General features: G+C 42.7%; 2 protein-coding genes across 2 annotated transcripts; one reads left to right on the forward strand and one right to left on the reverse strand.

Annotated features, from left to right (window-relative positions):
• Positions 1–14,545: 14,545 nt before the first annotated feature.
• On the reverse strand, positions 14,546–15,940 carry LOC101974443 (sperm motility kinase 2B). The gene has a single exon (XM_013356284.3). It carries the CDS (start codon positions 15,938–15,940, stop codon positions 14,546–14,548), a length of 1,395 nt encoding a protein of 464 aa, XP_013211738.2.
• A 7,725-nt stretch (positions 15,941–23,665) lies between these two features.
• On the forward strand, positions 23,666–25,060 carry LOC144364797 (sperm motility kinase 2A-like). Its single transcript, XM_078049067.1, has one exon. It carries the CDS (start codon positions 23,666–23,668, stop codon positions 25,058–25,060), a length of 1,395 nt encoding a protein of 464 aa, XP_077905193.1.
• Positions 25,061–25,419: the final 359 nt, after the last annotated feature.

Genomic DNA, 25,419 nt, shown 5'->3' on the forward strand with positions numbered 1-25,419 from the left:
GCCAATTTCAAGGCACTACCATGAAGTCAACCAACTTGCCAAATTTCTTAAAATTTTACAATTCGTTCTTTTAAGCTTCAAGCTCTTAAACTAGGTTCCAATATAGCCCTGGCTCTGCTTGTCCTCTTGTCTGTGAATTACCACCTAAAGACATGGCTTTGATGAATGATTGATGGCTTTGGATGATTACACAGTACTATTGTTTTGTTGCTGCTTTGTGATATGTTTTTGATTGCCCATAATTATTTTTATAGTCCCATTGATATGTAAAATGTATATAAATTGCTTCTTGGCTGATGTGGGTGTATAAATTTTGCCATGAAAGAAGAGAAAGTCTGGTAGCTATACCCTTTCACTTATCTCTCCTCCAACTCTCTCTCTCTGGCATACAGCCTGATGGAAATGAATAAACAGCTCATAAACAGACACTGGGAAATATGGTAATATTTTGACTTACCGATGTTTGTAAAAGCTTCTCTCTGAGTCAGGCTTGAACCAATAAAAATTACTACTTAGGATACAGAAGAAACTCCAAATACCACAATGACCAGTATAAGCGAAGAAAAGAAGTGAGAGAAGCCCTGGTGACCACACAATAAGAACAAAAATATATACCATACATTTCCATGTATTTTATGGCCCTTTAGTTCATAAAGCACCTGAGCACACATCCTCCATGGTTCTGGACACTTTGTTTTACAAGGACATTGGTAAATGAGAGAGCACCCAGTGGAGACCAATAACAAGGCGCTAACATTTCTGAACCGTCTATAATGAGCCTTGCACTCCACTAGTAGACTTACCAGTCAGTCTTATTTAATTCTTTCTGTTTCTCTATGGTCTTACAGATGAGGAAGACCATAATTGGGGATTTTGATTAATAACTTGTCTTCTGTCATCGATCTGGTAAATGAGGATTCCAGACGTGGTACTTCTAGCCACTAGTTTTAGGTAGTTTTTAAAAACATAATTTCTCCAGAGTATACACTAACCCAAGACATGTTAAATTCTCTCTGTTCTTGAGAAAATTGGGATAAGTGAGTATGCTGATTTCATAGATGAAGAAATTGGGGTTGGGAGCTTTTTTCCTAGCATGTTCACATTCATGATCCTTTGATATCCTGCTCTGCACTGCCAAATGCCTCTTTCCATTGCTGCAGCCACTGGGGTTAGGGGGTGTACACTCAGTCTCCCTTGATCATTTCCAATATTTCCTCTTTGTGGCCACAGAAGAACTTGGCAATGTGCTGTGTGGTGCATAGCTAATTACCAGTTATTCATGCCTTCTCTTTAATTTGTTCACAGGGCATTTCCTGAGATCTTTGAAAGCAACTGGGCCACAACGCTTTGTGGGCAAGGAGAGGAATTACAGTGGTTGGAAGAAGACAAATTGCGATGTCAGCTTGATTACAGTGCTGGATCCTGCTCAGTCCAAACTTTGAGATAGAGAGCCTTTCCACAGGAAATTCTTTTATAGGATTTTTATAGACCATCGGCAACAGTGCCACCTGTTACCCACCAAGGGCATAGCAAAGGAAGCTCTGTGGGAGAATTTGTGGATAGCTTGGTGCTAGGGGAAGGACCCTATAGAGAGTGTTTGCCTTGGAGGACTCCCTCAATTCAGGACAGTGGAGATTTATTCATCTGAACACTCAAAAGAACTGATTTAAGAGGAAAGACATTCACTTGAATGGGCAATATGCTTTCTGGCCCTGCAATAAATCCACACTGATATATTGCTGACTGGCTAACTTTCTAGTTGGTTCTGACCTTTATTTATAGTAACTTAATAAGAAATAAGTCAGAAATATTCGCTTTGGGGCTGTTCATGCTTTAATTTGGGATAACTTTCAAGAAGGAACACTCATGGAGCCTTCTCTGTGCAAAGAACTAAGTTGGGTCTTTCAACATAACTTACCTCATTTAATTTGGAATGCAAATTGAGTGATAACATTCTCTTGATTTTTTAAATGAAGAGGATCTGGTAAAGTGTGCAGTAGGCTTAATTTAACCCCATGTCTTCAGAGTCTAATTCCAGGGCTCTTTCCACTCATATTTAGTTACTTCTTAGGTGAAAGGTAGTAAAACATTTTAATTGTGAATGTTCTATTCCTAGATTCCCAGGGCATCTCACTGTATCTCATCAACATGTTACCAGCCTCATTCGTCTTAATGCCCCCAAACTATGATCAGTAATAGTCCTACTGAAATGCTACCAATATATAAATTAGTCATTCTTTCTTCCTAATTTTGCTTGTCATTTCTACCTAAAAATGTGTTCTCCTTCACCTCATAATACAGTATGAACTTATTACTTCCAAGATCATTTCAATCACTGTGTCACCTTAAGAAAGCCATCTGGAGTACGTCCACAAGTCATGAGTTTTAAAGGACTACGGAATGAGCCCAGTTGACTTCAGAATCCATTTATAATGCTTCTGCTTTATCACTAATTAGTTATCATCTCCTGATTATTTTAACTTCTGCATCTTACATACCTTTAACTGTGTATTGCTTTTGAGAAATAAGTTTATGTTCCATGATTTGTGCTTCTTTCCTATAGTGTGACCACGTTTTTGACAAAGAGAACCTCCAGGGTTCAAATTTAAGATTAGAGATCTTGTTGTCTAAGAGAACTGGATCTTTTAAATTCTGAATTCTGAGACTTTTTTTTTAAACCACCTGTGTATTTTAGAGTCCTGAAACAGTTAAAAACTCAACTTCACATTGCTTATTACATTCATTATCTCTTTCTCTCAGAATCATTCAAATACCTCAAGTCAACCACGTGGACGTATATATTACATCATTACACTCTAATTCTGTCTGAATTATTACTAAGGGCAGAGAGTAATTGAGGGAATGCAGAAAATAAATTATCACTGCAAATCATTATAATAGGTTAGTCAATTACCCTGACATGCTATCACAATTATCTTTCATGTAGCTGACATACTTCACAGTATTTACTAAATACCTGAAATTCACTAACGCCATTGTATGGAGACCGAGAAGTCTTCCAAGAAGGACTGCATTTGACTTGAAGATAATGTATAATAACAGGTATCTTAAAGACTGAAGAGCAATTCATTTTCAATAAGAGAATCTTAAAGGTCATTCTTTTAAGTTATGAGATCTTATTCTCTTTAAGTATCCATTTCTAAACATATATCTTTGTCTAATAAAATGAAGCAGCTTGTAAGAAAATTTACCCTTGTCTTCATGTAGACATCCAGTAATGCCTTTGTGGGTAAAACATGTATAAAGTATAAGCTTTGGAATCCCATAAATGTGGACTTAAATTCTTGCTTTACTATTTAAGGCGATTGAGGTTATACAAGATGCAAAATCCTTAACTCAAATGCTTCACACAGGAAAATATTATTATTTCACAGTAAGATGCTGGGAGAAATGGTGGTTTTGTGGTCAATTTTTCACTTTCAAGAAGTCATTACAGATTCCCAGTCTCTCTGATCTTTATCTTTGCCATCTTTAGTGCTTTCAATGTTTTCAGACCAAAGCCAGACATTACAGCAGTTGTACATGTAAAGCTACCCAGAATATCACTCACTAGAAGGAGAGCTCATCTCTTCTTCCACAGTCTGTTTTTTTGTAATGAACCACCTTCCCAGGACCTTCAAAGCAACGGACCCCTGTGTTTCCTTTAGAAATGGGTGACATGTTTAGCTCTTAACCAATCACTGGCCATGGGATGGTCTGGTCTGGATTGGTTTAACCAATCAGGATTCATCCTGTGGGAGGGCATTGTGGAGGAGGGTGCGCTTGATGGACTACACTCCAAAGAAGGAAGAGTGATGGGAAGCGAAGAACTGTAGCTCCTTAGCTGTGAAGCATACTCCTTAATGCCTTTAAGTTTTAATTTCTAAATAGAAGAATGGAAATAATGCCTACCTCTCATAAAAGAATGAGAACTAGACAAGGCGACCTTTTCCCAGAGAGCTGCTATTGGCTTGTTTTGCTTGACTCAAGCCCGCACTGTACCTCCCTGTCAATGCTTCTTTAGTCTACGGCCTGGTGAAACAGACTGTTGTCAGGCACTGGTTTTTGGTACTTTCTGTGAATTTGCTTCTTGCTGATTATCACTGTTCCTAGTCTTTGAGTTTTCTTTGACTAATGGTCCTGCTCTATCTTGCCTCTTTCCTTTTCATTCCTTTCTCTTTTGTCAGTTCTATCTCGACTGTGCCTTTCTTATCTCTAAGTTTTACAAAGTGTGTGTGTGTGTGGTGTGTGTGTGTTTAAGATATATTCATGGTTCATAAGGGAAAGGATTTTTCCTACTTAGCAAACACCTTTGTACCCTGCACTTATTTGAAATTAAAGAGAACATTTTCTCTCTAGATGCTTGTGTAATTATGTATGTATATTGCCTTTGAAATCAGAGTCATTGAATTGAGATAAGTACAGATAAGCAGAATATTCAATGAACATTTCATGTTCAAATGACTATGCAAAGTGCTGGTAGAGATGAGGTGAAGCATGAGAAGAATAGCAGAAAGGCTGAGGAATGGCAGGTTTATACAAAGAAATGGTGAGCAGTAAAATAAAACACAGTATAAGAACACATTTGGAGAACTTTGCTCTGGTAAAAAGTTGGAACTTTATATTTTGTCATAGGGGAGGAGACAGATTATTAAATATTTTCATTAGACGTGAAATTAGAAGAAAACATGATTACAGATCTGCGAGTGGCATAAAAGACTATTTAGAAAGAGTGTAAAGTACTTCAATCAAACCAGTTAAGAGGTTATCAGTCAGGTTAGACTAGGGTATGCTAAAGAGACAAATGACCCCAGAATTCTTATTACTAAAACAAATGTTTATTTCTCATTCATATGATTTGTTAATTACCAGGAGGAAGGAAATTCTGCTCCATATGTTCACACAGAGATCCAGCCTGATGGAGGTGTTACTATCTTAAATTTTAACAATTTTTGTGACAAAGGAAAGAAAGTTCTAGAGGATCTGCACCAGTAATTAAATGTTTTGGCACTTACGTGGTGTGGTAAAGTACAGATTGGTAATACTAGCTTGCAAAAGCCAAATGTGTGCATCTCTTCCCAACTCTGGGTTATATTGGTAATTTGAAAGAAATCATGGGGGTAGTATTTGCATTGTAGAAATAAGTAAGTACTACAAATAAAGAACCCCTCACCCCTCACTCCCCCGAATCACCCAGTTATACATTTACCAGTACATTTCTGAGCTTTCATTCATAATTTATTGACTAAACCCAAATACAAAGGGACCAAAAAGTTCAACCATACCATTGCCTTGTGGGAAGTAGGCTGCCAAGACAACACTAATGGCAGCTACAGGATAATGCAAGGGTGGAAGTATTTATCTGTTTATACATTTATTCAACAAACATGTATGGAACACTTAAGACTTTAGCCTAGGAACAATAAAAATGAGAAGGAGGAGAGTTTTAACATGGACGCTGTTGCGGATACCAATTTTTAGTCTCCTGGCTCTTTGCCCTGCTCAGGACACTGGAGACAGGTTTTGTATACATTTTTCCTTTGCTAGTGAGGGTTTCAGGACAGATGCTGCCAAGAAAAATAGCTTCTTTCCGGTTCTGGTGTGATTTCACTATGTCTTTATCTCACACTACACATTTGGCATAAGACATATCCAGTGGAGCTCATGCCGGGAAGTTTTCAGAGGCACCCTCAAGGAACCCTTCTTACCAAGTTCCATGGAAACCTTATCCAGTTTCCCAGAATATCCAGCAGCTTACCCCACAGGTAGCTTCCTGGCAGCTTTCTAGTGAGTCCTTTTGATGCCCCAGTCAGTTCCCAGTGAAGTCAGTAGCATTCATCATGAGCTGCTTTCCAAAAAGTTTTTCTAGCACACTACCGGCCACTCTTAGCCTGGCAGTACTCCAATTGGAGATTTCCAGCTTGGCAACCTCACCCCAGGGTTCTCTGCCTGTTAATCTCCATCTACCAACTGTAGACTAACTCCAGCCAGGCCCACTTTCTGGCAATAAAACATGTGACATATGAGAGCATAGCCACTACTGAGATGACTTGGAGAGAAGTGATGTCTTCAAAAGTGAACCAACTGGCACCCAATGCCATAGCCATCTCAAGCAGCAGCCTCCATCTTGGGATACTGGTCATGGCCTGGAAGCCCAATATCAAAAATCACTGTTCAATTGCTGGATGTTTGTCCACTTGGGGACCTTTTACCGGCCCATTGCCCACTGCCACCTGGAAGTCCATTATCAGGGTACCCATAGATTTGGTTACATGTGACTGCCACAATCTTGGGACCCCGGCCAACTCCTGGGAGTCTAGGGCCTTGGGCTTGCAGGTTTGCTACCACGCCACCACTGCCAACTCATGGGGCAGCCACCTCACTCTGGGGACAACTGCCAGGATCTGGAGAACTATTGTTAGGTCTTGTTGCATCTGAGGTCTTTCTCCTGGGTATGCTGGTGGCTGCCCTCTGGCTGCTTCTTTGGAGGATTGCGGAGAGCCATAGCCGAGTCCGAATGACGCATGACATTTTTGCCAGAAAGGAGTGGTTGAGAGGTGATGCCAGCAAGCCATTGAGATAATAATGGTTATGTTAAGTTGTGTATATTAGATCCCTGCTGTCCCCTCGGCCTGCTACTTTGGAGTTCTCCCACTATTTTGGAGTTCTCCCGGAGAGTCCCCATTGGTTGGGGAAGTGCCGGAGGAGGGATTTTTCTGGTTGGTGGTTCTTGGAGGAGCCGCATGGCTCCCGGGGAGAGTCCCGGGGAGCGTGTGTGGAGTGTGCTGGTGGAGTTTAGAAATAAAGTTTGTTCCTGCTTCAGTGGCTCGTGATTTGTGCCCAGCCAGACTGCAGCAGAGGATCACTCTTTTGTGTGAGCATATCTCTGGTGGTCTCCCTGCAAGCAGAAATGTCATTGAGATATTGGAACTGCAATAAGGCAGAGCCTGGGGAACCTTAGGCCCAGATCCATCAGATTGCAGCTGGGTCTGCATGGGCCAGTCTGGGCCTGGTAGGCCTGTGGAAAGCCAGAGACTGGGGGCATTTCCCAGGGGAGAGCACAGGTTGGAGAAACTGGAGAGAATAGGCTCTCTTCAGCTCAGCGAGTTGTGAAGTGCACAGGGAGAAAGGTGCCAGGCACAGTGGGTGGGAAATACTACCCTGCATTCTATCAGATTATAATGAAATGAAATGAGAAATCAATGATAAAATTTTTTAAAAAAGAAGCTACATTAACACCTGGAGGCTAAAAAACATTCTATTGAATGACAAATGGGTAGCAGAAGAACTCAGGGAGGAAATATAAAAATACTTAGTGGTAAATGAGAACACCAGCAGGACATATCAAAATCCCTGGGATAAGGGCTGGGATTGTGGCTCAGCCGTACAGTGCTCGCCTGGCACATGCAGGGCACTGGCTTCAATTCTCAGCACCACATAAAAATAAAATAAAGGTATTGTGTCCAGTTACAACTAAAAAACCCAAAATATTAAAAAAATAATCTCTGGGATACTATGAAGGCAGTGCTAAGAAGAAAGTTCATTGCATTACTCTATTTCATTAAAAAGAATAAAAAGTCAACAAATAAATGACCTAACATTACATCTCAAAGCCCTAAAAAAGGATGAATAGATCAACACCAAAAGCAGTAGAATATAGGAAATAATTAAAATTAGAGCTGAAATCAATGAAATTGAAACAAAAGAAACAATTCAAAAAAATTGACAAAACAAAAAGTTAGTTCTTTGAAAAAATAAATAAAATTGATAAATAATTAGCCATGCTAAAGAAGAGAAAGAGAAAGAAAACTCAAATTACTAAAATTAGTGACAAAAAAGGAAATATCAAGATAGACACTATGGAAATTTAGAATATAATTAGAAACTATTTTGAAAATTTATACTCCAATAAAATAGAAAATTTCAAAGACATTGACAAATTTCTAGAGATATATATAACCTATTCAAACTGTATCAGGAAGACATACACAATTTAAACAGATCAATTAGTGAAATAGAAGAGGCCATCAAAAACTTACCAACCAAAAAATGCCCAGGAACAGCTGAATTCTCAGCTGACCTTTACAAGACTTACAAGGAAGAATTAGCACCATTATTCTTCTAATTATTCCATGAAATAGAAAAGGAGGGAATACTTCCAAACTCATTCTATGAAGCTAGTATCACCCTGATATCAAAACTAGACAAAGACACACTAAGGAAAAAAATCTTCAGACAAATATCCGTAATGAACCTATACACAAAAGTGTCAATAAAATTCTGGCAAATTGCATACAAAAACATACTTAAAGAAAGTGCACCACAATCAAGTGGGATTCATTCCAGGGATGCAAGTTTGGTTCAACATATGGAAATCAATAAACATAATTCATCACATCCATAGACTTAAAGACAAGACTCATAGATCTCAAAATATGCAAAAAAGCATTTGACAGAATATAGCACCCCTTAATGATCAAAACACTAAAAAAACTAGGAATAGTAAGAACATATCCCAACAAAAACTATCTATGCTAAGTCCAAGGCCAAGACCATGATACATGGAGAAAAATTGAAATTATTCCCTCTGAAAACTGGAACAAGACAGGTATGCTCTCTTTCACCACTTCTATTCAACATAGTCCTTGAAACACTAGCCAGAGCAATTAGACAGGCCAAGGAAATTAAAGCGATACAAATACGAAAAGAATTCAATCACTATTTGCACACGATTCGATTCTACATTTAGAAGATTTCAAAAATTCCACCAAAAACTTCTAGAACTAATTAATGAATTCAGTAAAGTAGCAGCATTTAAAATCAATACCCATAAATCAGTGCATTTCTATATATCATTGTTGAATCTGCTGTAAGAGAAATTAGAAAAACATCCCCCTTTTCAATGGACTAAAAGAAATAAAATAAAATACTTGGGAATCAATCTAAAAAGAAAACAAATGAAAGACCTCTGCAATGAAAACTACAGAATAACACTAAAGAAAGCAATGAAAGAAGACCTGAGAAGATGGAAATATCTCCCATGATCTTTAAGGCTTATAGAAGAATGAAATTATGGCATCTACTGGTAAATGGATATAGCTGGAAAATGTCATGCTAAGTGAAATAAGTCAAACCCCCAAAAGACAAAAGGCCTAATGATTTCTCTGCTTATCAGAGGCTAATCCATAATAGGGAGGGGCTGAGAAGAATGAAGGAATTTTGTATTGGGCAGAGGGAGTGAAGGAAGGGGAGGGAATATCAGGAAGAAAGACAGTGGAATGAGATGGACATTATTACCCTATACAGAGTTATGACTACACAACTGGTGTGACTATGTACCATGTACAGCCAGAGGAATGAGAAGTTGTGCCTCGTTTGTATAAAATGTGTTGAAATGCATTCTGCTGTCATGTATGACTAATTAGAACAAATTAAAACACTTCAAAATCTCAGCTTTGCTATTTGCCAGCTTCACGACTTGGTGAAGGTCATTTACCACCTTTGAGCCTATGTTTTTCATCTTTAAATGGGATAATTATATTTCTCCCCTAGGGTAGCTGTGAGCATCAATAAGATGACTTGTGTTAAGAGCTCAGTCTAGAGCCTGGCACCAAGAGTGTACCCACTAGGCAGGGTCACACGAAAAGTGACCTAACCCAGGTTTAGAGGCTCATGCCATAGAAATGTCAATGAGAAACATGAGTTTGAGGAAGGAACAACTTTATTCTGTGGCCAAAGAATGGAGAAGAGGGAGCTTTGCTCACAAATCATTTCTCCAGTCCAGAAGGATGGAGGATATGATTCTTCATAGGATAGGAATAATGGGGCAGAGGAATAGCCTCATAGGAAGATGAGTATTCACATCTCTCTGGAGAATGGGTGGAGATCTTCCAGAAACTCAGGCATCACCTGTGAAGACAGAGATGCCCAGCCACTCCTGCCATTCCATGGGACATTTTCAGGCTCTGCATGCAGGGAAGAGCTCTGAGCCTGGACTTTCCTGGGATCAGATCAAGGCCCAATCTATAGAGTATTTACCAAATGGATTGGTTTTGGAGTGTGGAGGTCTCCTTCTACTCTCTCGTCACTCATTCACCAGTTTAGGCATTGATTCCTTTACCTGGCAATCACTGAGCTTCCATGTACCAGGCAGGGCCACAAGTAGAAGAAGACCAGGAGGGCCTTGGGCACCAGGCTTCTGGCTTGGGTCTCCTCCACTCTCGGGGTGGGGGAAGCACAACCCTTGAGGATCCCAGGTCATGGGCATGCAGGTAGGTGCATTACATGGGTATGAAGGCACCAGGAGCCAGACAGGGATAGGAGGAATGTGCTGTCCATATGTAGAGAAGCCTGACATGGCCAACACACTTGGGTCAGAGTTTGTTTCCTTGGGCGACCTTGCAAATCTTTCTCAAAGTGCCTATGCCACAGGAAAGGGTTGTGTCAATCTGGGATCGCTGCTTCTCATCCTGCCTAAATCTGCTGAGGGCCTGATGGAGACAGGGATCTGGGCTACTGAAGGTCCACTGTGTGGCTCTGGGAAGACAGGCAGGGCCATGGAGAGGCAGGTCTTGCCTCTGTTGAGGAAACCTGTTAACAGCTTTCCAGCAACAGTAAGCATGCAGGGGACATCAGGATGCTTGTGCACTGCAGGACATGTCATTGACCAGATCATCTCAGAGGTAGGAAGTGGAGACCCCCTACCTGGGCCTGAGACCCTGGCGATCTTCTTCTGGCTCTGGGTCAAGTAACAAGAAACTGTGTGACCCAGATATGTCACTGATCCTGCTTGACCTTCCTTTCCTTATTTCTCTAGTGGAGATACTGTGCACTTGGACGAATCCCTGGGACCCAGGCCCATATGAGAGAGTGGAAAAGGAAAATGCAGTGCAATCAGTCAAGGGCGCAGCCATCCCCAGCAGGAACCAGCAGCCAGAAATGAGAAGACAACAGACTGGACGACACACAGTGTAGAAACTTCCCTGTGAAGAAAGAGCCCAGAAGAACATTAAAAGAGACTGATCTGGCAGGCTGGGGGGACACAGTGCCAATATTCACCACAAGAGAGTTCACAGATAAAGCGCCTCACAAATTAATAAAAGAGAAATGGACAAAGGATATTTTAGGGGAAACACTAGTAGGCAATAAACATGAAAAAATAATTGTACATTTTAACACTAATCCAAGAAGTTTCACATTCAAAATACCAGTGAACTCACATCTGTTTCTAGCAGACTGGGAGAGTTTGCAACTGCTTTTTGGCACTGGGGCGAACACAGGGCCTCAAGCATGGGTGTAGGTCAAGTGCTCCAGCAGGGAGCTACCTCCCCAGGACTCAGAAACATTTCTGAAGACCAAAGCTTTTTGACGTCAACAAGAATGTAGTGATGTTGGGTTTCCCACCCACCTTCTGGGAGTGCACATCCACAGGACTTTTTTAGATCACAGTGGAACAATATGTCTGTGTTTTTCAGGACATACCCTTTGACCCCACCAAATCTCTGATAGGAATGGGTCCTGCACTAATGATTGCCAGTGTGCCCAAAGGCTCACAGACAGTAGAGAAAAGCCAGAGGAACTCAAGTGTCCACGCCTAGAGGAACCCTGAGGTCAATGCTGGCACCTCCACATGGGATACAAATGAGACAATTTAACAAACAACGTAGGTCTCTGTGCACAAGCTGAGAAGGTTTCTAAGATGTGTTGTGAAGTGACAAAGCTCAAACCCCAATATAATAAATAGCTCATGGCTTAATTTTTTAAAACCTTGAAGGAAGGAGGTATGAATGGGTGTGCATGTGGACACAGGCAAATGTCAGGAGGGGTGGGCACATAACTTGTGGTTGCTGCTGGGAATGGGCTCTGGTTGAAAGCAGGGTTTGGGGGAGCTTCCAGGTTGGGGCACTACATCCCTCTTTATGGATGAATACAGTGAACACTGGTGTTACAAAAAAAAATAATAAAAATAAAAAATAGCCAACAGGGTGGAAGGGAGAGCAGGTCCACCACCCTACCTGGGTCCAGGACTCCTGGCTCCTGGCCCGCACGTGGGACTACTGGTGGCCTTTGCTGTTCATTTCTTTCCAGCAGCCCTTCTTCCTCTCCCCTGCCTCTGCTTGGCACAATCCACCCTTCCCTGAACCTCATCAGTGCCCCACCTCACAGATGGCTTCTGTTGCATAGCAAATGAACCACCCCCAACCACAGGGCATATGCCCATGAACATGTCTTCCTCCCTGCGTGGGACATGCAGCTATGCAGCTGAGGTGGGGGATAAGGAGGGCTTACTCATGTATCCCTGGGACAACTAGAGCTGCTCTGGTGGGGCTGGGACACCTTAGTCACATTGGGCACCCAGGCATGTCTTTCTCATAGGCCAAAGGGGTGGGGCGAGTGTGGGATAAGAGGGAAAGGAAAGACCCAGGATGCCTCAGGAGGCCTGCACACACAACTGGCCCCTTCTCATTTGCATCTCTTTCTACTGACCAGAGACAGTCACAGAGCCAAGCCCAGGTTCTACAGGAAGAGATCCATTGCACCTTTTATTTAAGGGGAACTCCAAGTCCCATGACCAAGAGCTTGACTGCTGGAAAGAGTGAACATTGGGGCCCTTAAGGCAATTTCCTTCAGACACCATGAAGAGGGATAAGATGACCCAGAGAAAGGGACAGGTTTGCCACCATGTAGCCAAAGCATCCATTGTATATTTCTCATCCCCTTGTTTATGCGACAATATTGTAAAAAAAAAAAAACCCTACTTTTTACAAATTCCATTATTAATAAATATTTAGGTCTTTTCTACATTGGGGCTCCATTTACAAAAACTCCCAAGTGTCTTGGTGCACATGGAGTCACGTTTCTGTTGTGTGTGTTCCTGCCATGGAGTAGAATTGCTTGGATCATGGGATATGAGTGTTTCCAACTTAGGTAAATAATGCTAAACTGTTTCCCCACATCTTGTATGGAGTCATACCGTCACCAGGAGTTTATCAGATTTCCTGATAAAAAGTTCCACTTTCTAGACAACATTTCAGAAGGGAGTTCATCACTGTAGATGTTAGGCAGAAATAAATTGCATTTTAAAAAACCTGGTGAACCAATGATTTCATATCCTCTTACTGGAAAGACAAGCCCCCACCCCCTTCTATGATTTATCAAGATCATATATACAGAGATCTTTTTCTACGTTCTTTATTTTTTATCAACAGTTTACTCTTCTTCCAACCAATATAAATTACTTTAATCACATCATTTTCATAATGATTCTTGATATCTACTGAAGAAATAGTTCCAATTTCATTTTTTAACAAATTGTCTTGGTTATTCTTGGCTCTTTTCATTTTTCCAATAAAGTCTTACACACTACAAAATTCACGCTTTCCAGTCTATAGTTCTAGATGGATTTTTTTTTTTTTTGTCCTGGGAATTGAACCAAGTGTTTCTTTACTTCAAAAGGGACATATATCCAAGGCCTTTTTTTAAAAATTTGAGACAAATTCTCACTATATTGTTTAGGGCCTCACTAAGTTGCTGACACTGGCCTTGAATTAGTGACCCTCCTGCTCAACCTCCCCAGTTTCTGGGATTACAGGTGTGCAAATCTGCACCTAGCTATTGGTTCTGCTACTTTTAATGTAGTCATGTTATCACAATCAAGATACAGTTTCCTAACCACAGCAGTTCCCCTGTTGGGCTAGAGCTGTAGCTCAGTTGGGCTGGGGCTGTAGTTCAGTGGTAGAGAGCTTGCCCCGCATGCACAAGGTCCTGTGTTCAATGGACCAGCACTGCAAAGGTACAATTCCCTTGTGATATCTGCAGTCAACCCCTAAACACTACCCGCCAGCCCCTGGCATCCAATGGTTGGTTTTCTTTCCCTTTTCCAGAAAGCCATATGAATGGAATCATGCAGTATTGAAGCCTTTTGAATGTGGCTTATTTCTGTTATCAAATTATTTGATTTTCATCCATGTTATTTCCGTTAACATAAATTATTTGATTTTCATCCATGTCTGTTTATATCAGAAGTCTTCTCCTTTTATTGCTGAGAGCGTTTTACAGTATGGACATATCATGGTTTGCTACGGGACATTTGGATTGTTTCCAGAGTGAGGTGATTACAAATAAAAAACTATGCTAATAAAACGATTGTTCAAAATGTTTATAGTTTTTTTTATTAGCAAATTTGTCTGAAATTTAGTGAGAATCATCACTGGGGAATGGGAGACAGGACAGAGGAATAGGGCAGAGGAAGGGTCCCAGGGAAGCAGTCTCTGATGTCTTCTGCAGGTGGAGGCACAGGAGAGTCCCGATGTCCTGATGGATGCAGAAGGGTGCTTGGTGCTTGGGCAGGGTGCTTGGTCCTTGGGCAGAGAAACCAGAGGTCTTGGCACATCTTGCTCCTGCATTGTTTCGGAGTCCACACATCCGATGCCCATACAAGGTGTCCATAGAGCACAGGGTCCTCTGGCTATCCCCTGGTTTTGCCTGGGTCATCTCTTCCCTTCACTGGAGCCACACTTAATGAACCTGCCACCTTTATGCCCTCTTACATGGGAGCCAACTTATTGCTGACCCCTGGTGAGCAACAGCACAGTTCTTGGATACAGGTAGCAATCCTCCTGTCAACCCACCTCAAGAGCCTTCTGTGGGCCTGGGGTTGCCCAGAGTCCAGCTGAGGGCCTGCATCAGGTGTGGAGGCCCCTGCTGGCTGCAAGTGGAGATGGAGAGCAGGCTCACTGGCACTCCTGATGTGCTTCTGCCCTGCCTGTGTGGAGCCCTCAGGCAGCTGAGGCTCACAGGGCAAGGGGAAGGTGCTCAGGGCAGGCTCGCTGGGGCTCCTCTTTGGGAGCACAGGGGAATGGGAAAGATCCACAGGGCGTGGGCGAGGCTTCACCCTCGGAAGCACAGGCTTCCCCTGGAACATGCAGCCTGCCCCTTGGCTTTTCTGGTGCTGGAGCAGAAGGTAGGTAGCCATTACCGCGTTGAACTTCCTCTTGGCCAGGGACACCCAGGTCTTACGCAGATCGTAACCCATATCAAACATGGTGGTCAGTATTTCAGGGTCTGGGCGGAAGGGGATTGGTTCACTATAATCCTGGGGTAAATCCTGCTTACCCTTTGTCATCCATGGGTGCTGAAGGATCTGCTTGGCTGTGGGTCGCTTCTGGGGGTCCAGGGTCAGCATTTGGTGGATGAGCATTCGTGCTGCCAAGGAAACATAGGGAGGGTCGCGGTAGGTTGCCTGCTTGATCTGACTCAGCATCGCCTTAGAGGTGTTGCCACCAAATGGGTACCTCCTTGTCAACATATAATGCAGAATTACACCCAGGCTCCAGATGTCCACTGGAGGTCCCTCATACGCTTGCCTCAGGATAATTTCGGGGGCAAAGTATGACAGAGTGCCCCAGAACTGGCGCAGCTTCTGCCCAGGCGTGAACCTGGCACTGAAGCCAAAATCGATAAGTCTAGCATGGCTCCTGGCATCCACCATGATGTTCTCTGGCTTCAGGTCTCGATGTACAATGCCCTTGTCATGGCAGTAGCTCACGGCACTCACTACCTGCCGGAAAAGGCTGCGGGCCTCTTCCTCCTGCATGCCACCCTGTGGGACGTGGTCCAGTAGCCGACCCCCACCTGTGTGTTCCATCACCATGTAAATATTTCTGTTGGTCTCAGCAACCTGCAATAACTGGATCACATTGGGATGCTCCAGGCTCCTCATCATCTCTAGTTCGGAGAGGACCAGGAGGTTCTGCCCTTTCTTCCGCAGGACTTTGATGATCACCTCTGACCCAGTCAGGCGATGGCGGGCTAATTTGATCTTGCCAAACCCGCCAAACCCAATGTCCCTCAGGACCTCATACTGCTCCCTCAATACTGCCTTCTGATGGGACCTGGGCCCCTGCAACATGACACTACTCTCTCTACTCTGGCTATGCATCCTACGAACACCAACCAAGGATGCTAGCAAATATAAAACTAACAGAACAAAACAACGAATCAAAATCAGTAACAGACACAAGACAAAACAACAAACCCAAATTAGGGAACTAATAGCCAAGGACCGCCAGCAACAACTGCCAACCACCAACCACCAAAAGTCCTAACTATCATGGAGTCCAACAGGTCACCTCCAAGGGCTACCTGTACTTGTGGACAAAATCCCAGCTGTGACCACTCTCTCATATACCTTTGAAACTTACTCATAATGTCTCCTTGTGACATCAGAGCAATTAATCGCTCAGCCATGCCTGGCCATAACTCCCAGGGGTCGTCTCCCTTTGGGGCCTTCAAAACTTCTTCCATTTTCAGAATAGGAATAAAGAAGGACTACAGACACTTTTTGCTTTAGTGGGTCACAGAGACTGATGTGTACTTGCTTAGGAATTAATATTCTGTGGAACTTCAATGTAATTTTCACTTTCCATCTAAAAACCTGTAATAACTTTTGGTTATTTCCTTAAACACAGCACACAAAAATAGCATTTATCCTGGTTCCTAAATTTTGGGTGTCTTCTCACATTTTACACATCTACCTCATCCTTGTCCCTTGTCCCTTGTCCATGCAGTGGCAGCAGTTTCAGGAAGTCTGGGAAGAGTTTGGGAAATGACGGATCTGGAGAGGCAGGCAGAGTGGACTGCCAGATGACAAACCAGGAGATACAGACCATCTAGAAAGATGGGCCAGAAGCTTAACTAAGGTACCAGAAGCTAATGATGTGGTCAGAATGCTTTTAAAAATGGATGCTCAAGGACATAGTGGGAGGAAAGCAGTAGTGAACATGGTGGACTTTTTGGGCGGGGGGGCGCAGGTATGGCATCAGCAAGGGAATCACCACACATGGCCATCCACATAGGGAAGACATGTGGAGAACAGGACATTTGAGAGGAATTACAGGGACTAACAGGATCTACTCCCTATTTTGGTAAGGGGCATAGGAAGAGGGATAGGTGCAACAAAGACCAGGGGAGTCCAAAAACCACTGAATGGATCAATGGATGAACCTGGAGGACCCTGTGCTAAGTGAAAGAAGCCTGACACAGGGAGAGGATACTGCATGATCTCTCCAGTGGAATTTGAAAGACATGTACTTGTAGATGCAAGGAGTAGAATGGTCTATGGGCAACAAAGAGGTGATGGTTAAGGAGTTGTAACACTTCAACTATGCAAGTTGATTAAGTTCTGGAGATCTACTATGTGGTATCATGTCTAGAGCTGACAGTACTGTATTGTATACTTAAAATTTCTAAGAGGGCAGAATGTATGTTAAATATTCTTACTAACAAAGCCCCTGGCCCCAGTCATAATAAGAAAGAGAATGGGAAGAATCTTGGGGAGGTCTATTTGTCATCTTGGTGCTGGTGATGAATTCATGGGTGTATACTTTCCCCAAACTCATTGAGATGCATACACAAAATATTCAAGGCTTTTGTTTTTTTTTGGTCAACCACTTCTCAATAAGTGATTTTAAATAAATGAATAGATATTTTTCATAAATGGTTTTAATGACTCCAATTATGGACTATTCTTTGAACATATATCTAAGCCAAGGCAAGAGCACATCATTCATCAAGTATGATTGGCTCTATCAGTTGCAGCAGTAGTTTTTCAAGTGTGATTTCCAGACCTGCAGCATCTGCAATATCTGGAGGATGGCAGAAATGCAAATTCTCCAGCTCCAGCCAGTCTTGCTGAATCAGAAGCTCAGGAGGTGGAGGTGGGGCCCAGGAATCTGTCATCACAAGCCCTCTAGGTGATTGTTGCATGTTCAAATGTAGAATCCTCTGAGCATGGTAAGAGGAACGCTGTAGACATTGGGGAAGCAGGGATCTGAAGAACAGCTGTGATTTCAGGAGCACATTGTATGAGCAGGTGGAGCTCAGACAGTTCTTGGAGAAAGGAGATTGGGAAGGGAAAAATCCTTAAAAGACAAGTACTATTCCCCCCACTCCCTTGAATTTAGGCCACTGAGATTTCAACAATTCCATTGATGGGGAGTGTATCAAATAACTACTATTTTATTACTGGTATTATGAATCCATTGTATTTTCAGTCTAGTCTGGAATAGCACAACATAGATGACAAAAAATACTTGATATGGTTACAGAAATAGTTTAGTAACTATGGTGTCCTTGACAAGTGTTGCTCTACTGGGGTTCTTTTTGATCTTTATCTGCATATCAGAACCATCTGGGGAGCTTTAATAAAACCCTCACATCTGGGTGCACCATAAAATTCTGACTCCATTGTCCCTGTGTGTAATATGAACATTGGGATTTTAGAAAACTCCCCAGATAATTCTAGTGTGAAGCTAAGTTTGAGACCTATGAGGATATAAATTTATCATCAAGCCTGAGCTTAGGTATTTTTTTGCCAGTGGTGAGGAAGATGATTTGCTCCAGGTGAATTTTCCAAACGGAGGAAATAACAGGTGTTATTTAGCTTTGAGTCAGTACAGGGTTCATCTTGATAAGGCGAGTGAAGCTGTGTATTATTATTGTAGGGGATGGAGTTCTGTTTAATTTGACAAACATTTATTGAACTCTCTAGGTAAAGTAATCTGCTAGTTGATAGGGATTCAGTGAAACACAAGTCCCTGTGTTCAGCTCCTTTTTTTAGAGCAGGAATCAGACAGAGTGTGATCTAGAATTTTGTGTTGTCTACACATTGATGGTTCTCAGTATTGCTGAAAGTGCATATTTGTGCATTGGAGTAATCAGGTATTACCGTGCTATTTGTATTATGAACCAGAGCTAAATCACTGGTCTGCAAATAATTTACTATAAATAAATAAATTACGGTGCACTTGCAGATATGCAAAAATAACATCACTCACTTAAGTTACAGCATTGAATGAGAATTAGAGATAGCATTATAGATGGAAATTGTTCACGTGAGGCCCAAAAGATGATCTAAACAGTCCTAAAATCACACATGAAAGATTGTCATATCTGTATTTTGATCAATGATATCAGTAAGTTCCACTTATTCAGCAGCAAATGGATCAATTTGTCTCATCTGTAACTATAGTGTATGTGGAAGAATCGCTACATTTGAAGATAGGGTAGGGAGAATTATGTGCAGACAGAGTTGAAGTCAGAAATTCCATGTGGTTTAGTAACACCTAAGAGTTCTATGAAAGTAAGGATCTCAACTCTATGTTTCCAGTGAAGTCCAGCCCAGGAGGCCTTGTTCAGGTACTGAATTGAAGACTGTTTTGCTGCTAATTCTGTGACCTAGTGTTGTCATCACATCATACATCATAGTGTATCCAGGCACCAGTGATTGAAAACAACAGAGACCTTCTCAAATTGATCTGAGCACAGCTCAGATGTGCCATTAAGCGATAATCCCTGTCTTAGAATCTGCAATCCTGTGTGGGCTTCAAACTCTACCAGCTGCTCTAGGCTTACATTCTAATTAGCTTAGTACCTTCATATAAAAAGAATTCCTATTAGTTCAGCAAATTCCTGGGAGGTAGGTCCATATTGACCTGGCTTGTGTTATATGTCCCATGGGATTCAGCTATTTTCTGAGTCAAATCAAATAATTAACCCATGTAGTGCAAGGTGAGCTTTGACTTATTGGCTGAGAGTAGGGGGTGATTCGCTTAGAAAGATAGGGTGGTCATTTCCAGTTCTACAGCAGGTATTTGAAGAAATAGATGTGTGGGAAAATGAAGAGCTTATCCCAAGTCATATAGACAGTAAATGAAAGACACTAACTTGTACATAGTCTGCTGGACTCTGTAAACTGGCCTAAAAAATGAGGATTTGTGCTAGCCACAGTGGTGCATGCTTATAATCCCAGCTACTTGAGAGGCTGAGGCAGGAGGATCTCAATTCTGAGGCCAGCCTCAGCAACTTAGCAAGGTAAGCATCCCTAAGTTCAAACCCCAGCATCAAAATAAAATTTTTTTTTGAGAGAGAGAGAATTTTAATATTTATTTTTTAGTTTTCAGCAGACACAACATCTTTGTTTGTATGTTGTGTTAAGGATCCAACCCGGGCCACACCCATGCCAAGCGGGCTGTGAGCCACATCCCCAGCCCAATAAAAAGTTTTAAAAAGGAGCATCTGGGAATCTATGGGAACGTAAGCTTCAGGGCCACCCACAGCCATGGAAAGCCCCTCTCCATTAAAAACAACAACAAAAAATTGTTTGATTTTCCTTTCAGAGTGCTGTAATAACCATATCAACTTTAGATCTCCCCAAACCTGTCTTTGATTCCTGCATATCTTGTTTCCCCTGCCTGGATGTCCCTTCCTGCCTGCAGTTCTAACAGCCTGTTTCAGGACACATCGCCCTCCAAATTCAGATACTCCAACTGATTTTGATTTGGCACTTTCTCTGGCTTCCCCAGTGAAACATGATTACTTCCTATTCATGGCACCTTCTTTGAAGATCTCCTGGGATATCTGTCACAGTCTCCCTTGTGTTATTTTAGCTGTTTATGTGCATATCTTATCTTTCTACTGAAATGTCAGTCACTCTCAGGTGACTTAGTTTTTCTGAGTCCCCATGGGACTCACTGTATGGTTGCCTAGGGGTTATGTACCCAATGCATGAATGTTGGGGGATGAGCCCAGAATCCACAACTACCAGGAGTGTCTTTGTTGATTATCCTGGAACTACTGACTTTTTTGTTTGTTTCATTTCTTTGTTTTTTTTTTTTTTCTCTTTTTTATTTTTGGACAACTCTTTATCTTGGTTTTCCCAAAAACCAGGAAATTACTTGCTCTGTGCCAATGAATCTGGAAGATTTTTTAAGTACAGGCTTTGAAAGACAAAGGTGTAAAAAATATTGCAGGCCAGATGTATTCATTTAATATTCCAGAGGTCATAAAAAATGCATTACGGGGAGTCACTAGAAATGTTGTCTCATAATTTCCCTGTTTCTTCTCCTCTGGGACATTTTTGTCACTTATTTGAATGCTTAAGAGGTGGTTGGGTTGTTGTCAAGGCTTTACTAATAAATTTTTAATCAGTAAAAACCTTCTTCAAGTCTTTCTAATGGTGCCCATATCAAATACTTTCAGAAATAACAGACTACTCTCAAATGTACCCCGGAATACCTACACATAGAAAATGCACATCTCTGCAGAACTAACAAGTCTATTTTCTACACCTAATACTCTTACTATTCCATTTAATGTTAGATAAATCTTTAAGCACTGTAGGTTTTTCTAATTACTTTTAAAAGCAATTTATTTCTAGCTACTGAAAATGCAGTGAATGTTCATGGTGAAAAACACAAAAAAATATATACCAGGGAAAATGCCTGAGTTATTTTCTTTTGCAGACTTCTGAAATACTTCAACTAAGGTTTTTAGTGCATTGGTAGAGTCGTTAAGAGTCTTTAATTTGTTTCTCACAGTATGTGTTTGCGTGTGCTCCCACTGAGACCTGATGATGCTATTTTAGAACAATTGAAGAGGAACATCATTTCGCCAAACCATATAAAGAGCCTTACCAACCTGTTAATGAATATGATTAAGATGAAACGAGCAGGTTAGAGAAGTAGAGAAGCAGGTGTACCTTTGTCAAGGAAGATGAATCCAAGACCCTATGGGCCAGGACTGCAGGCTACATAATTTGCATACAGGCTCCTGTTACATTTCAATTTCAGTGAGCACATTGAGTCAGAAAATATTTATTGTTTAGCTTCTGGAAATTTCATTATTATTCTGAATTTCCTTAAGTAAAAGTTGCTTTAGAAGCCTCCTAAATTCTTTTAGGTGAAACATGAAGAAAAGGAAGATTTCATATGAGGTACAAGTACAAGAAGCAACCAGGAACACTTATAGGCCAAGTGTGGTGTTTATGAGGCACAGACCTGCCCCTGAAGACTGAGGAGCTGATATTGAGGTCTTCAAAAGGAATCATTTCTAACTGAGAGCTCCCCTCAGCAGATCTGCCTTGGCCCTCAGAGATCTTGCCCACCTCCAGTGTCCTTCACTAGCTTTGTGAAGATGCCACTCACATCTCCAGCCTCAACCTGGACAGGCACAGATCCTAGACTATGAAAACCACTTCCACATAGCCACTTCCTTCAAATTCAATGTGATTGGTTGTCTCTTACTAATCTTTTTTATCTGCCAGTCTCCGAATGTCTTAGCCGATAAATTGAAGTCATCTTTATGAAAAAATATTCATTTATTTAAAATCATTTTATTAAGAAATAGTTGACAAACAAAAGCCTTGAATATTTTGTGTATGCATCTCAATGAGTTTGGGGAAAGTATACACCCATGAATTCATCACCAGCACCAAGATGACAAATAGACCTCCCCAAGATTCTTCCCATTCTCTTTCTTATTATGGCTGGGGCCAGGGGCTTTGTTAGTAAGAATATTTAACATACATTCTGCCCTCTTAGAAATTTTAAGTATACAATACAGTACTGTCAGCTCTAGACATGATACCACATAGTAGATCTCCAGAACTTAATCAACTTGCATAGTTGAAGTGTTACAACTCCTTAACCATCGACCATTCTATTCCTTGCATCTACAAGTACATGTCTTTCAAATTCCACTGGAGAGATCATGCAGTATCCTCTCCCTGTGTCAGGCTTCTTTCACTTAGCACAGGGTCCTCCAGGTTCATCCATTGATCCATTCAGTGGTTTTTGGACTCCCCTGGTCTTTGTTGCACCTATCCCTCTTCCTATGCCCCTTACCAAAATAGGGAGTAGATCCTGTTAGTCCTTGTAATTCCTCTCAAACATCCTGTTCTCCACATGCCTTCCCTATGTGGATGGCCATTCCCTTGTTGATGCCACACCTGCGCCCCCCGCCCAAAAAATCCACCAAGTCCACCATGTTCACTACTGCTTTCCTCCCACTATGTCCTTGAGCATCCATTTTTAAAAGCATTCTGACCACATCATTAGCTTCTGGTACCTTAGTTAAGCTTCTGGCCCATCTTTCTAGATGGTCTGTATCTCCTGGCTTGTCATCTGGCAGTCCACTCTGCCCGCCTCTCCAGATCCGTCATTTCCCAAACTCTTCCCAGACTTCCTGAAACTGCTGCCACTGCATGGACAAGGGACAAGGGACAAGGATGAGGTAGATGTGTAAAATGTGAGAAGACACCCAAAATTTAGGAACCAGGATAAATGCTATTTTTGTGTGCTGTGTTTAAGGAAATAACCAAAAGTTATTACAGGTTTTTAGATGGAAAGTGAAAATTACATTGAAGTTCCACAGAATATTAATTCCTAAGCAAGTACACATCAGTCTCTGTGACCCACTAAAGCAAAAAGTGTCTGTAGTCCTTCTTTATTCCTATTCTGAAAATGGAAGAAGTTTTGAAGGCCCCAAAGGGAGACGACCCCTGGGAGTTATGGCCAGGCATGGCTGAGCGATTAATTGCTCTGATGTCACAAGGAGACATTATGAGTAAGTTTCAAAGGTATATGAGAGAGTGGCCACAGCTGGGATTTTGTCCACAAGTACAGGTAGCCCTTGGAGGTGACCTGTTGGACTCCATGATAGTTAGGACTTTTGGTGGTTGGTGGTTGGCAGTTGTTGCTGGCGGTCCTTGGCTATTAGTTCCCTAATTTGGGTTTGTTGTTTTGTCTTGTGTCTGTTATTGATTTTGATTCGTTGTTTTGTTCTGTTAGTTTTATATTTGCTAGCATCCTTGGTTGGTGTTCGTAGGATGCATAGCCAGAGTAGTGACAGTAGTGTTATGTTGCAGGGGCCCAGGTCCCATCAGAAGGCAGTATTGAGGGAGCAGTATGAGGTCCTGAGGGACATTGGGTTTGGCGGGTTTGGCAAGATCAAATTAGCCCGCCATCGCCTGACTGGGGTAGAGGTGGCCATCAAAGTCCTGCGGAAGAAAGGGCAGAACCTCTTGCTCCTCTCCGAACCAGAGATGATGAGGAGCCTGGAGCATCCCAATGTGATCCAGTTATTGCAGGTTGCTGAGACCAACAGAAATATTTATATGGTGATGGAACACGCAGGTGGAGGTCGGCTACTGGACCACATCCCACACGGTGGCATGCAGGAGGAAGAGGCCCGCAGACTTTTTCGGCAGGTAGTGAGTGCCGTGAGCTACTGCCATGACAAGGGCATTGTACATCGAGACCTGAAGCCAGAGAACATCATGGTGGATGCCAGGAGCCATGCTAGACTTATCGATTTTGGCTTCAGTGCCAGGTTCACGCCTGGGCAGAGGCTGCGCCAGTTCTGGGGCACTCTGTCATACTTTGCCCCCGAAATTATCCTGAGGCAAGAGTATGAAGGGCCCCCAGTGGACATCTGGAGCCTGGGTGTAATTCTGCATTATATGTTGACAGGGAGGTGCCCATTTAGTGGCAACACCTCTAAGGAGATGCTGAGTCAGATCAAGCAGGCAACCTACCGCGACCCTCCTGGTGTTTCCTTGGCAGCACGATTGCTCATCCGCCGAATGCTGTCCCTGGACCCCCAGAATCGACCCACAGCCAAGCAGATCCTTCAGCACCCATGGATGACAAAGGGTAAGCAGGATTTACCCCAGGATTATAGTGAACCAATCCCCTTCCGCCCAGACCCTGAAATACTGACCACCATGTTTGATATGGGTTACGATCTGCGTAAGACCTGGGTGTCCCTGGCCAAGAGGAAGTTCAACGCGGTAATGGCTACCTACCTTCTGCTCCAGCACCAGAAAAGCCAAGGGGCAGGCTGCATGTTCCAGGGGAAGCCTGTGCTTCCGAGGGTGAAGCCTCGCCCACGCCCTGTGGATCTTTCCCATTCCCCTGTGCTCCCAAAGAGGAGCCCCAGCGAGCCTGCCCTGAGCACCTTCCCCTTGCCCTGTGAGCCTCAGCTGCCTGAGGGCTCCACACAGGCAGGGCAGAAGCACATCAGGAGTGCCAGTGAGCCTGCTCTCCATCTCCACTTGCAGCCAGCAGGGGCCTCCACACCTGATGCAGGCCCTCAGCTGGACTCTGGGCAACCCCAGGCCCACAGAAGAAGGCTCTTGAGGTGGGTTGACAGGATTGCTACCTATGTCCGAAAACTGTGCTGTTGCTCACCAGGGGTCAGCAATAAGTTGGCTCCCATGTAAGAGGGCATAAAGGTGGCAGCTTCATTAAGTGTGGCTCCAGTGAAGGGAAGAGATGACCCAGGCAAAACCAGGGGATAGCCAGAGGACCCTGTTCTCTATGGAACCTGACACCTTGTATGGGCATCGGATGTGTGGACTCTGAACCACTGCAGGAGCACGATGTGCCAAGACATCAGGTTTCTCTGCCCAAGGACCAAGAACCCTGCCCAAGCACCCAGCACCCTTCTGCATCCATCAGGACATCAGGACTCTCCTGTGCCTCCACCTGCAGAAGAATCAGAGGCTGCTTCCTTGGGACCCTTCCCCTGCCCTATTCCTCTTTCCTTTCTCCCATTCCCCAGTGATGATTCTCACTAAAT

This window comes from Ictidomys tridecemlineatus, chromosome 5, assembly GCF_052094955.1.
Source record: "Ictidomys tridecemlineatus isolate mIctTri1 chromosome 5, mIctTri1.hap1, whole genome shotgun sequence".
NCBI classification, from domain to species: Eukaryota; Metazoa; Chordata; class Mammalia; order Rodentia; family Sciuridae; genus Ictidomys; species Ictidomys tridecemlineatus.